We start from the raw sequence: 12,979 nt of genomic DNA, 5'->3' as shown, positions 1-12,979 counted from the left end.
ACATTGTTAAAAACTAATTCTACCAACAAAGTGTAGTAAGGTAAAACTGAAGTTGCATATGTAATAAATGAAAATTAAATCAACCAAGGAAGTAAAAAATTTAAACAAGATTTCAATGGAATGCACCACCAGTTCGTACGAAGTAAATTTATTTATATCATAATACTTTGTCAAACTTGTCGTGCATTTCTTATCATAACACTAGCAAGGTAACACCAGCTGATAACTATTCCGCCAGCGCTAAGATTGAAATTTCATGTTAAAATGTCATGAAAACAATGAACATAATGAGCACATCTATCTCTGCACTTAATTATTAAAATAGCACAATGGATATCAGCAATAAACGTATCGATTTAATGAAAGGAAAATAAAGGAAACGGTTACTGTTGGAAACAAAAGCAACTAGAACATCAAACAACAAACCAACAAGTTATGATGCTTCCTGAGCAGGCATCATATTATTTTCAGACAAAACAAATCGCTAATCTAACCTGAACACGACATACAACAGCCATACATTCGGTGTCGCCACGTTGATATGCCGTATCACCGAGTCTAATGTTAAGGCGTTGAGTAACTGATATACCCACATCTCGATTATCAGTAACAAAGATGTAACGAGCTTCTGGTTCAAATATGATCGTTGGTTGCCGCATATGAAACAGTGCCCAGCTATAAAGTTTGTTAATATGCAGCGCAATGGACAAGAATAAAATTAATTGATGAAAATGTGCCGATTAAATGTGGAAGTCAATGAAATCACGAAAATAAATAGAATATGCAACCAAATTTTTTCACTTCCGAAACTCTTGAACTCTTGAACTTGAACTTTCGATGCATATTAACTTACCTACTGGCATTCATTTCTCCATGCATACAAGCTAAAGATAAACTTTGTCCGGAAAGTTCCAATACGCCACCCACAATGGTCATTCCATCAGATGTTTTCGGCATTGGTAAAAGCTTTTGTCGTGATTGAATATGTGTTAGCATATCGAGCACTGGTTGCCAATGATGATATTTGGTAAAATTTATAAAATTCTTCCCATCAATTTTCGGAGAACTTCCATTCATTACCATAGAGCTTCTAATACCCCATACCATTCGACTATTCGTTAGCTGCTCCTGTATTGATATATATATATATATTTACTGAATGATGTAAGTAAGCCATTATTTCCAAAGTTAGTGCAATCAAAACAATAGATTTGTTTTGATTATATTTAAAATAATGCGAAATATTTAAAGTAACCTGAAATATATTTAAATTATATTTCAAGTAGTTATATTATTTCCGCACTTCTCATTTTTTTTTCAAAAGATATATAACAATAAATAGATATTTAAACATAAGAATGGAATTTCTGAACCTGGAAAAATGATTGTAATTTTTGAGCGATCTTTATGAGATCATCCACAGTCACTTTTGTTATAATAAGTTGTAAATCTGACCAAGAACAAGTAATGTTGACAGCTACGGATGCTTTGAGAATCTTAAACATTTTTCATGTGATATCACTTTCCTGAATGATATTTTCTTCACTTTAACCATGATCCAAAATCTAAACGGAATTTTACCAAGGTGTAAATTTAACTTGCAATAAATGTCAAAAACGCCTAATAGACCTCGCCTGCATCGTCGAAAAGAGATATCCACTCATCCAAAAAAGTGACTGATGGCTTTTCGCATTTTGCAATGAATATTGGTCGACTCATCCACTCAATTCGACTTTGAATTTCTTTTAACTCCAACTTTGCATAATTTCGAGGTGGCTTCTGTCAAAAAAATTCTTTTTGTTAATTACGAAAATGAATTATCTTTTTGCAGTTTTTGCTAACTATAAAAAAATAATGCTGTCTGTTATAATAAGGATATTACAGCAAAGATGAATATTTTTCTCATAAAAATTAACGAAAAAGGGATAACCGTAGGATGCATCTGTGAAGAATACAGCAAAACAAAGGAAAATTCCACACAGACCTACCAAAGCAGTTGTCTGGTTTTTGCATGCAATGTATAAAGATGTGATTGCAATTTCGCCTGATATTGCACCCCCATAGGCTGATAATACAGCTGATTTTAAACCGAAGTTGATGGAAATTGCTCTATCTTGCTTTGAATTAAGCTGAAAAAATAAGTTTTTAAAAATGAATCAGCTATATTGAAAAAAAAACTTACTTGTTAAAAAACTTGAAAGTTAAAAAAAACTTAAAGTTGAAAAACTTGTACGACCAGATATACGCAGACAAATTTTGACTGATTAATCACTGATTAAAAGCAAAGAGCTGGGATCCGATTAGTATCAAATCTATCTCTCTTTTAAAGAGGACCAACGTAAAGCCTTGTTTGGCGTATTGCTAGGTAGTTTCTGTCTAAACCAGATGACTAGTGTGGTTTTAATTTTGATGATAAAAAAATGTTTAAAATCAAAGTATTGCCTGACAATAACCACGCAAAACACCTTCACGTAAAATCAACTTCGTATTTCCCATAGTATTAGCCATTTGTGCACTGATATTGAGCTCTTTCCATTCTACACCACATATTACAGCAGCGCTCCATTCCTTTTTATTCAAGATTTCTTCTGTTGATGTAACTCTACAGTCACTGAGAAGTGTGACATAATGGGAATTTTCATAAATACGGGATAAAAGGGAAAAGTAGACAAAGAGTAACATTATAAATCAAAGCTCAATTGATGAAATTTTGATTTAAAAAAGCGATTTAATCAACAGATGTGATCGGAACAAATTCATTTTGATTGAAATCAATGAAGGAATTAAATCTAAATAACAGAAGAAACTAACTTATTAGAAAGTAGTCTTGATGATGCGTGACTCGTCATAAGCGAAATCTCGGGATTATAAGCTGGATTTTTTACAGAATGGTTTCCAAAGAATAACCTACGTACAATAGTATGTCGATACCACGGTTTCGGAAAGGAAATCAGCTCCGCAAGGCGACGCATATCATAATTAAAGTTAGCTGATCCAATATTTGCAGTTAATACGAACTGTAAAGAAAAAATGACTTTTTTTTCTAGTTTAATTTCTTACTTCGCAAATCCTCGTTCTGATAAATACGGTCACCTGAACTTTATTGTCCGATTCTAAACGACTGTTTGTACTTCTCGAAGCTAAGATTGATAAATGATCTAGTGTTAACAGAAGAGCATCTTGCGCTGTAGAACGCTAAAATTTTGCTGAACATTAACAATAACATTGGTATATGAAATTAAAAAGTAATGATAACTAACCAAATTTTAAATCTACATCAATTTGATAAAAAAATATTGTAAATCTACATCAACTTGAACTGAGACATAACAAGAGAAATAAGTAAATACTAAGTTGAAGTCATTTATTGGAATACAAAAGTAATTTGACGGACGAAAGCTGCATGAGTCTATAACCTAAGACAGAAATCCATAGAACATATTTCGATAAAGTCTCGGAACCCCCTCCTAGTTTATATAGCATCATCATCTTAGAAACCATCAAAATTCAGCTAGCAAACAGAATAAAGCAGATAGTCCGGCGTCTGGCATCATGAGTCTTTCTCGTCCGGCTGGCACAGAATATTCACATGCAATTGCAAATCAATACCGAACGCAAAACACGGTATACAAGAACACTCTGAGTCCCATTGTCCTGGAATCATAACTTCCATAGCATTTACCTGATGTGGGCTATAAATATTTAACGAGAAAGCACTTAATGTTGCAGCAACATGTATTCCACCTCTAGCTATATCACCAACATTACCAGATGCTCCTTCACAGTGCGGCCTTGTTGATGCCATCAGCGTAAGTGATGGAAGCTTTAGCAAACAGTCAGCTGCAGCCGTACGCTAAAATGAATTAAACAGAACCTCAATGTAAATTTAAAATAAATCTTTGCATATTTTATTAATTTATTCGCTGACCTTATTTAACCACATTCAGACCACTTATTTATTTCCCACTTTATTCACAATTCAATTAATTTGCTACACCAATGTGGTAAATAAATGTCAATCGTTGATTAAATAAATTGCAAAAACTCAGTTCCACAGCAAGTAAGTTCAAAAAAATTAAGTGTTGTGAAGAATGTTCACTGCAAGTACGCAATACAATGTTATTTTTTACAATATTTCCAACAAATTATACATGGGAAAAAAATATTGCAAAGATAATAGATAATTACCTGTTGCTGACCTTCAAATCGAATTGCAGAAGATTGCACTGTCAAATGGAATAAAACATCAAGTGGAATCACAGACGTATCCATTTCGACAATCGATACATCAGAGTCAGTCATTTCACTTTGATTCATGTTTGAAAGCTAAATTTTCGGAATTATGAATAGTTGAATGTTCGGTCAATAAATTTAAGGTATTTGCAACCTTAAAAGCGCGTGGTAAATTTGAATAAGAAAACTAATATTGGAAATATAAAAAGATAAAAAAGGACAGGAATTTTAAATGAAAAAAGAATTTTTTTCAAACACAAAATCATTTTGACAACTGTGGATAACTTACATCTAATGATGAATTTACATTATTTTCAGGAATTGCTGCAAACATTTGTTCAAGGAAATCGGCAAGATGTGGCGTTATTAGTGACTCCTGTGGCATGCTCGCCAACTCGACTGCAAGATAAAAGGCTGGTCGACGCCAATGACTGAAAAAGCGAATTTTAGACTAAACTACTTCGGAACTCATTGTAATGTTTTGAACTTCAGTTATGTGATCCACTGAATTCCAATTCCTTATCAACTTTTAGTGTTAAGTCTTATGAGAGTATGAAACTTCTCAAAAGTTGACAATAGAGTTTACCCGGATCGCCCATATTTATGCGAAAACGTAGCTGGGACATGACGTGATATTTGTTTGTGCATTTGACCTGTATCAAGCGATGTATAAAAAGCTCTGACATCAACACTAAAAGACAGAAAGAGAAAAATAATGATAAAAGCAAATTCATCCAATCTGCTAAAGGTAATTTCAGAGTCAGTATTACTTGAATGAAAGCAAATTTTAAAAATTAAGCTCCACTGAATTACGCAGTAACGTTTTAATGACATGCCCATCACAATCCGATAAAAATGCCAGAATTATGCAATTTCACTGTGTTTAAAACTGATATCGACAAACAGTCTTAAAGCAAGGTGAGTGATACATATGTAATATATGTGATACATACGTTACAGATGTACACATGTTTCAGTGAAGACTTTTCTGAAAACAATTAGACAAACCTTGGAATTGCAAGTTTTGTAACTGCTACAGATTCACTTGATTGTGTCATTTTCGACTTTAAATCTCGCATAGACGGTCGTTTCAATGGCAGACCTGTACTTTCTTCTGGTTTACCAAACGCGCGCAAGGTACACAAACCAGACTCGATACCCACCTGGAATCATCTTCAAAGATCCAGTAAAACTCGAGACAGTCTCCCTTTTTTCCGAAAAAAATTTCAAATTTCACTTTGAAGACTTGAAACTTTCGTGAACAATGAGAATACGAAAAACACAAAATTTTACCTGCACATCGATATTCATATTAACCGTACCTGTACATCGATATTCATATTAACCGTACTTGCCAGAACATTACTCTCTGATGGACGTCCGCTTGCTGATCCCCTTTCTGAACTTTTAGGTAATCCACTGAGTTGCAAACCCAACGACACATTTTTCTTTGCCGTATCAGAGGAGATATGTGATGGATCGTCCGACTGTTCAGATGATAATGTATTGAATTTTTTTGTTTCATGAATTCCGACAGACTACAAATTATTTTTCAATCAGCAATAATAAAGAAAAGACAAATTTATATCTCCCTCAATTATCTAATTTATTTTGACCTTAAAAAGTGATGATTTGGAAGATTTAAAAAGTAAAAAAAGGTAGGTTAAAATCTTTTTTGAAGTAATGAAAGAGAAACAACGGAAGAACAAGTAGTCTTGCAACCAAAATCTTCATCTTATATATAAAGATGCTAAAAAACCTTTTTTGGTTCCATTAACTTCTTCCGTTGACGAATAGCATTACGTTTCAGCTTTTCAATTATTGATTTCCTAAATTGTCTAAACCGAGCTGACTCCAATTTACGCAACGTCCGCCTCTCCTTTTCGATAGCTGGCTCCGATGCTCCACATTGCATCAAATCTGTGACCAAAACCGATTGTTCATGCATCTATAAAATAAGACCTTCTAATTGTCAAAATTTAAAGATGTGAGAACAAAAAAAAGCCAAAAAGAACGGGATTATAATAGGAAAAACGACAAGACTTACAAAACTCCTAATATTGTTATTTTGCCCTTTTTGACACTTTCCCGTTAGAAACTAATGTAGTGCTTGTAATTATTTTAATATTACTGACTTTGAAAGCATAAAGCTCGCGGGACTTACTTTTCGCTCCAACCACTGAATTCGTTCTTCAGGTTGAGCAAGACTTCCAAGCTCACCAGTAGCATCAATCTCAGCATCTTGTTCATCCTCGTCACCATAAACAACTGATGATTCATTTGCCAATTCCTCCCAGTCTTCATTAACATCGGACGTAAGTGATGAGAAAGTACTAATTAGAAGTGACGCATGCTTGCCGATGCGCTAAAAGGCTAATTAATCATAAATATTCTATATACTTACCAGATTCATCCAAAAATATATTTGTAATTTCAATTATTTTGAAAGCTAGGATTTCACATACATATTAGAATCAATTCATTGAAATTTAAAGAGAAGTGCAACAAACTGGCATTAAAAAATCTAGTTTGGAAGAAGAACAGTTAGATGCTAACTTGATCAAGGTCAATGACCATCCCACACATTTGCCATTTTATTGATAAAGTCCACTTGGCATTCTCGGATGAGTCAGAAGCAGCCGTTGCACGTGAAACAAGCTCGTAAGTACCTTGAGGAAAATAGAAATAATTTGAACGCGAAGGATCACCAGGTTCTTCCTCAATCCAAGTATCATTCAGAGTCTGTAAAATTTGATTTTTTTGGCATCCCAAAATAATTCTTTCACAGTGGGCATCGATTGGCACAAATCCTCGATATCCAGTACATTAAATATTACTAAAAAAGAAATACATTCAGAGCATAATACTCAATTAAAATTTAAAATCATTGTGGAATTCTCAAAAAGGATCACGTGACTAAACTGAATCAGAATCCAAATAAATTAAATACTCAGTAAGCACAAGCATTTATTTGATAATCACCTGATCATCGAAATTGTCAATAAATTTGACTTTAAATTTATGAAATGTTGCTTGACAGGCCAATTCCTTCTTCACACAAACACTGATATCCGTACTTTGCAACGAAATAAGTAGTGCAGAGAGGTTTTCACTCAAATTTGCACTATATAAGGGCATACAAACGTAGATACCGTTGGTTACTTTCAACGACAAACTTACATTCACTCCTGTTTCTGCATTCTGTAACGTATGTTGAAAATTTCGTGCTCAAAATTTCGTATAATTCAGTCCAAATTATTTGAACTGCACCAATGAACTTGATTCGGTTCAATGTAATTCGATTAGATAAATGAGAAATTTTTGCACGATAACTAACATTTACTAAAAAACATGCAAACGAATATACCAACGATATAAACATCATTTTTCCGGTTCAAATTTTGAAATTTACTTGTTTGTCTCTAAAATGAAAGAGGACTTACTAGGGGTGTTGAAACGTAAGTCGACGCAAGAGATGAACGTCGCGTCGATTTCAACATTTTATTTCGTTCCTCATGCCAAAAGTCGTAAGTATTCTTGTAATTTAACCATAACAAGATCGCCTGAAATAACAGGATGAGATATGTCAATGCGGAGTAACAAGGCATAAAAAAAACAAAAAATTAATGCAAGGATTATGTCCCGATGAAAAAAAAAAAGCTAAAAAAAAAAAAGCTCAACAAAAAGCGATGATACTTATTTGACAAAACAACTTACTTTATCGATTGCTGACGATTTAATGAGAAAAATAGGACGATTTACCGTCACGACATAACTATATGCAGATGGCACACTGCTGCTTTTATTTTGCAGGGTTATCTAAGTTTCAATAAATTTATCAGTTCATATTTAATTTCATTGAAACTTTATTTCATAAAGGGATGTTCACTTACCCTTCTCAGATTTAAAGGAACTTTTGATCCACCCATACTCTAAACAGTTTCATTAAAAAAAAAAGGCTAACGAAGTCATTCTAAACTTATCTATTGTAGATCACCTGACCTTACTCTGTCGACAGATTACAGATCACCTTAATTTGCTACAATTCCTAGGAATAACCTTGTCAAGCTTGAACATATCAAACGCTATCATTCTATAAATACAGTAAGATGTCTAGTTTTGTGGGAGTAAAGTTCTATGACTTGAATTTTGAAATTTAACATTAAGAAATTTCACCTGTGTCATAAATGTCGCAAACTCTTGTAGCTCAGTTTCAATTTCTTCAAACATGGCAGTTTTAACCAAAACACCAAGTTTAGCACTCACACCAATTACCGCTTTCCCATACAATTTTTTCTGAACATTTATCCATGGCGATGAAAGGACTTAAGTAAATTTATGGCTGCCTAATAAGAGTCGGGAAAAACAAAGGAGGAATTACTTCCTCTTTGTTACCGCCCAGCTCCAACTATTTATTAAGCTCACATAAAATATTTCGAAGTTCTAGAACGATATCCAAAATTTACCGTTTCTGACTTCACCTCTCTTTGTGTCCAACGATTCGTTAAGGTAGCTGTGATATTATCGAATGTTAATCGAACTGCAACTGAAGTTGGTGTACTGGCAGTGAGTTGAAGCCAAGGAGCTGTCTCGCCACGTAGCTAAAATTATATGGCACAAGTTCTTTTATTCAGTTATTTAAAATATTTTAAAAGAGCAAAAGTACCACTACATCCCGAAATTTGAAGCATTTGTTCTTGCTAAATTTGACCAAGGCACATTATCACAACTCAGGAGAGTAGTATGAAAGCAAGGAATGATGCATGTTTCAGAGAACTCATGGAGAGAGAAACTGACTAAAATCAAACTATCTTCAAGAAATTAAACAAAAATTCCGATGGAACAGCTATAAAGATGAAGTCTGATACTTCTACGATCAAAATTATCAGAAGTCTTCAGGAAGATAAAGATGGTAAACAACTCCTCTTTACTCCTTTAATTTAATAATTTTAATTTTTAACTTGTTGATTTAATTCCTGTTAATGTAAATAAACGTTGTTTTGAATTAAAAGAAAGATTAACAGTAAATATGTAAAAAACGTTGATCGAAACTTACGGTTACAGTGAATAGGAATGGATCCAGCGAAGGGATTTGCTCGGAAGGTGCTCGTGGACGAACTGCTCGGTCGTCAATGATTCTGTTGATTAGCGATGTCAGTTCAGTACGGAAACATTGTTCCGCAAAAAGAATTTGATTAAGTAAATCTGTGGTGAATATATGTTCTAATTTACCTGAAATTTGGAGACAGAACTGAAACTAATAATTAATAATAATTAATTATTAAAAAAAAAAACTAATAAGAAACTAATAATTAATACTAATAATTAACTATATTTCCAACAATAAAAAATATTTACTGATGATATTAAATAAAGAAGAAGATATTTAAACATCTTAATTACTTGTACTACATTATTTACAAACATTCCGGTGATTATTTTGGTAAATCACAGCAGTAAAGCTGAAAGCAAATAAGTATTACCGACTGTCAAGATTACGTCGATGTATCCGCCTTCCCTGAAAAGCAAATTTTCATCCCCCATTTTATCCATAGATTCAATTTTCTCCGGCATACGATATGCACCTTCAGCAGAAATGTGAGGAAGAACTAGCGTAAAGGTATCCGAATTCAACGAGGACGTTCGTCGTTCGTCAATGGGAGCAATGACAGTAAAATGAACAACATGGCTTTTAATTCGACCAGTAAATATTGATGCTGATCCCCTGGAATTTAATTAAAATCTAAAAAATATTAGTTTCCATCTTTCCGAAATTTATATAACATCCATCAGCGAAAGGAAACGAACGTATTCCCACAACTCTGCGCTTGATCAAGTCGATACTTGACTTTCAATGAGGGCAGTAATTGAGCAGATAATTCAATACTGCTTATTAGAAGTTCGAAATTCAGAACCATTACACTCTGTCGCTGTTGCAAATGAGCTGAATATTCACCAACGGGCTAAAATGATGCTCAAATTCCAAATGGCAAAAAATGGGCTACTGTCACATCTGGTATATTTTAACATACATGGGTAACAGAGAGGAATAAATAAATATCCATGATATTCAGAGATACCGTTGCAGCGTTGTATTCCAGACGAGTTATCTGTTCATTCAACTGCGAAACATTCCTAAGGACTACTTCATGAAGATTCTGAGCATGAATAGGCGTGTCACCTTCGACATCACCAATCAATACCTTAATACGACTTCTCACCGACCCTTTAATATACTTCTCCCTGCAACTTAATCTTTTCAATCTTCAGAATTTTAGTCATTTTAAGGATGAATCTAAACAATTAATTAAACAAAAACCTTTCGAATTTTAACGAGCTTGTTTTCACCGAAAAGCTAACGATATGTTTGGCATCGTGACCCATCACAAATTCAGATAAAATAAGGTTAGCACGTTGAATGGATGCATTTAATTCATCCATTATCTTATTGTCTGTTATCTTTTCCCGTCGATTCATATGTTCAAGCTGAAATATGTCAAACTTTCCAACAATTCCGATTTCTGAAATTCTGAAAATTCGTTTTAAACCCCAAAATAGATGGCATTTTACCAATATTCTTTACAGTCATAATTTTCTATTCTAAAACCAACCCGTGTCCTTTTTAGTGTCGCTGAAACATACAAGTGAGTAAGCGTCATTTCAAGAACAGCAACTTTAATATCCATATTGCCACTCACTTTCATCTCTAAAATCTCCTCACTGAACTGCACAGCGCTGACCCGAGAACTGAAATCTTATATAAAGAAGATTAAATTCAGAATTAAATCAATGTAACAAATCATTCAAATAAGTTCATAACACTGTTACACAAAGCAAATTACCCCAAATAATCTTGCAGTTTATCAATCACTTTCTGTAACCAGGATGCAGAACTGGTAATACCAAACTCAGAAGCTGCGAAATTTGAAGGGGATTTCGAAATGCGCATCGTTTCTTCTGGTACTCTACATATTTTAGCCATTTTCAAATTTACGAAAGCTGACGTGCAGGAACGAGTCACACGCGAAAGGTCATTGAAAAGACAGACAGCCACAAAGGGAAATACCGTACGAATGTTTTGTACAGATGAACTATACGACAAAAATATGGAAATCCTGGAAGTTGGAATTTTATTCTCTTTCTCAAACTAAATAATTAAGTTAATTAAGTAAGCTATTTATTGAACAATTCACCTAAATTTAAACACCACATTCAAAGAAAACACACCAGAAATTTGTTGTCAACCAGAAATCTCGACAAAAGGATAGCAAATTATTAAGCAGTAAAAAACAGAGGTTGAGAGCTTCTTTTTAATCTATCGACAAAGATTTACTTTGTAACATAAAAGCTTTATTTTTGCTTCGTAGAAGAGATTTATATACTTTATAGGCTGAAGTTTGAGTTCATCAAAACGCGGTTCTGTATGAATCTGTCCCATCATATCAAATGAATCCAGATATAACAGGTGGTGTCTCGTTGTTGATAAGTAATTAACGTTTGATGCAGAAATCATTTTCGGTTCTAGTATATCAATCTAAAACACCATAAGGTATCATTATCGTAAATTTTGATTAAATTTTTTCAGCAGTAGTGATTCTCCGTTTCATACAACAGCTCCTACGATTACATTCCATATTTACATTTTACCCTGAAAAATTCTTTTTTTCCTCAAATTAAAAATTTTCACTCACATGACAGGAGGAAATCCTTTCTCATAACGTAATTTCCAAAAACTTTCAGAAAACAGCCATAAATTATTAATAGCCTACTGCTTAATAAAAGACAATTAAAAAAAAAAGAAAAAAGGCATCGTTTTTCTGACATAAATCTTTCCAGCTATGCCTGCAACTACAAACGTTCTTTCAAGTTCTTGTAAAACTGACAAGTATATAAATTACTCAATCTCTCAACGGTGGTTTTTTATAAACGTCATTTATGCTAAAAATTTAGCATTAGTCAGATAAATGAAGACTGAGAAGCATTAATGTGACATTAAAGTAGATTTCAAAAAGGCTTTCGTAGCAAAGATAATCCGAAATGTCCCCAGTTTTCTCTATGATTTGAGAAACAAACCAAAGATGGGAATGATAAAACATTCACTATCAGTAAATAGAGTCTCAAAACATGTAAGTCAAGAAATTTTCAAAGCTCGTTAATATTTCGAACCATCTCATTTTGAAAATTTCGGAACAAATGATCTATACCATTACTCTAGTTGATTATTCAAAATTTTCTTAATTGTACCTTCATAGACATTAATTCAACCGAAAACTTAGCATTAATGTTAGCCACCGGTAACAGAATATTTGCTTTTGAAGATTCAAGTCCACGTGCCTGAAATAGATCAGCCTAACAAATGCAAACGGTTCAATGAAATGTTCAGTTATTCTGATAAAGTGAAGATTGTCGTAGGCTTTGTTCGTACTTTTAAAATGAAGTAACCTACTTCAAAATATCAATATTCGTCATTACAGCGGAAATACTATTCAGAAACTTAATTTTGGTAATAAAAGACATATCAATCAACTGAAATCTATTCATTTTATAGGTTAAACTAAACGATTTTATGTCTAGCACTGCAATTCTTTCCATGCAACGAGATCCATTACGAAAATACACTTCAACAACTGATCGGGTGGTCTCAGCGATATTGTGAAAAAATTAGTTTCTTTTCTTTCTTCAAATTGATTTGACTGTTTCTAACTTCATCTGAAATTTAGATTCTAAAGACGTCGTCTTTTTTCTT

At 33.3% G+C, this 12,979-nt stretch overlaps 1 protein-coding gene across 1 annotated transcript in view; it reads right to left on the bottom strand.

Annotated features, from left to right (window-relative positions):
• The window catches only part of LOAG_16716 (lipid depleted protein 3), a gene marked incomplete at its 5' end in the record, with an annotated part of 28,878 nt that overhangs the window by 2,291 nt on the left and 13,608 nt on the right, over positions 1 to 12,979 (bottom strand). Inside the window, 31 exons of the mRNA XM_020449365.1 lie at positions 495 to 675; positions 854 to 1,128; positions 1,374 to 1,496; positions 1,630 to 1,779; positions 1,989 to 2,129; positions 2,443 to 2,611; positions 2,812 to 3,017; positions 3,094 to 3,195; positions 3,683 to 3,853; positions 4,189 to 4,326; positions 4,523 to 4,664; positions 4,820 to 4,924; positions 5,242 to 5,396; positions 5,556 to 5,771; positions 5,993 to 6,181; positions 6,398 to 6,598; positions 6,790 to 6,975; positions 7,216 to 7,434; positions 7,677 to 7,796; positions 7,951 to 8,052; positions 8,410 to 8,529; positions 8,700 to 8,834; positions 9,290 to 9,465; positions 9,717 to 9,958; positions 10,042 to 10,196; positions 10,314 to 10,476; positions 10,553 to 10,719; positions 10,845 to 10,980; positions 11,076 to 11,348; positions 11,616 to 11,767; positions 12,478 to 12,567. Of these exons, the coding sequence (XP_020307137.1) occupies positions 495 to 675; positions 854 to 1,128; positions 1,374 to 1,496; positions 1,630 to 1,779; positions 1,989 to 2,129; positions 2,443 to 2,611; positions 2,812 to 3,017; positions 3,094 to 3,195; positions 3,683 to 3,853; positions 4,189 to 4,326; positions 4,523 to 4,664; positions 4,820 to 4,924; positions 5,242 to 5,396; positions 5,556 to 5,771; positions 5,993 to 6,181; positions 6,398 to 6,598; positions 6,790 to 6,975; positions 7,216 to 7,434; positions 7,677 to 7,796; positions 7,951 to 8,052; positions 8,410 to 8,529; positions 8,700 to 8,834; positions 9,290 to 9,465; positions 9,717 to 9,958; positions 10,042 to 10,196; positions 10,314 to 10,476; positions 10,553 to 10,719; positions 10,845 to 10,980; positions 11,076 to 11,348; positions 11,616 to 11,767; positions 12,478 to 12,567 (5,100 nt within the window). The remainder of the gene's footprint in view (positions 1 to 494; positions 676 to 853; positions 1,129 to 1,373; positions 1,497 to 1,629; positions 1,780 to 1,988; positions 2,130 to 2,442; positions 2,612 to 2,811; positions 3,018 to 3,093; positions 3,196 to 3,682; positions 3,854 to 4,188; positions 4,327 to 4,522; positions 4,665 to 4,819; positions 4,925 to 5,241; positions 5,397 to 5,555; positions 5,772 to 5,992; positions 6,182 to 6,397; positions 6,599 to 6,789; positions 6,976 to 7,215; positions 7,435 to 7,676; positions 7,797 to 7,950; positions 8,053 to 8,409; positions 8,530 to 8,699; positions 8,835 to 9,289; positions 9,466 to 9,716; positions 9,959 to 10,041; positions 10,197 to 10,313; positions 10,477 to 10,552; positions 10,720 to 10,844; positions 10,981 to 11,075; positions 11,349 to 11,615; positions 11,768 to 12,477; positions 12,568 to 12,979) is intronic.

Source organism: Loa loa (assembly GCF_000183805.2).
Source record: "Loa loa unplaced genomic scaffold supercont3.14, whole genome shotgun sequence".
Classification (NCBI taxonomy): domain Eukaryota; kingdom Metazoa; phylum Nematoda; class Chromadorea; order Rhabditida; family Onchocercidae; genus Loa; species Loa loa.
The sequence above is the reverse complement of the archived record's forward strand: the minus strand, read 5'-3'. Positions and strand labels throughout refer to the sequence as shown.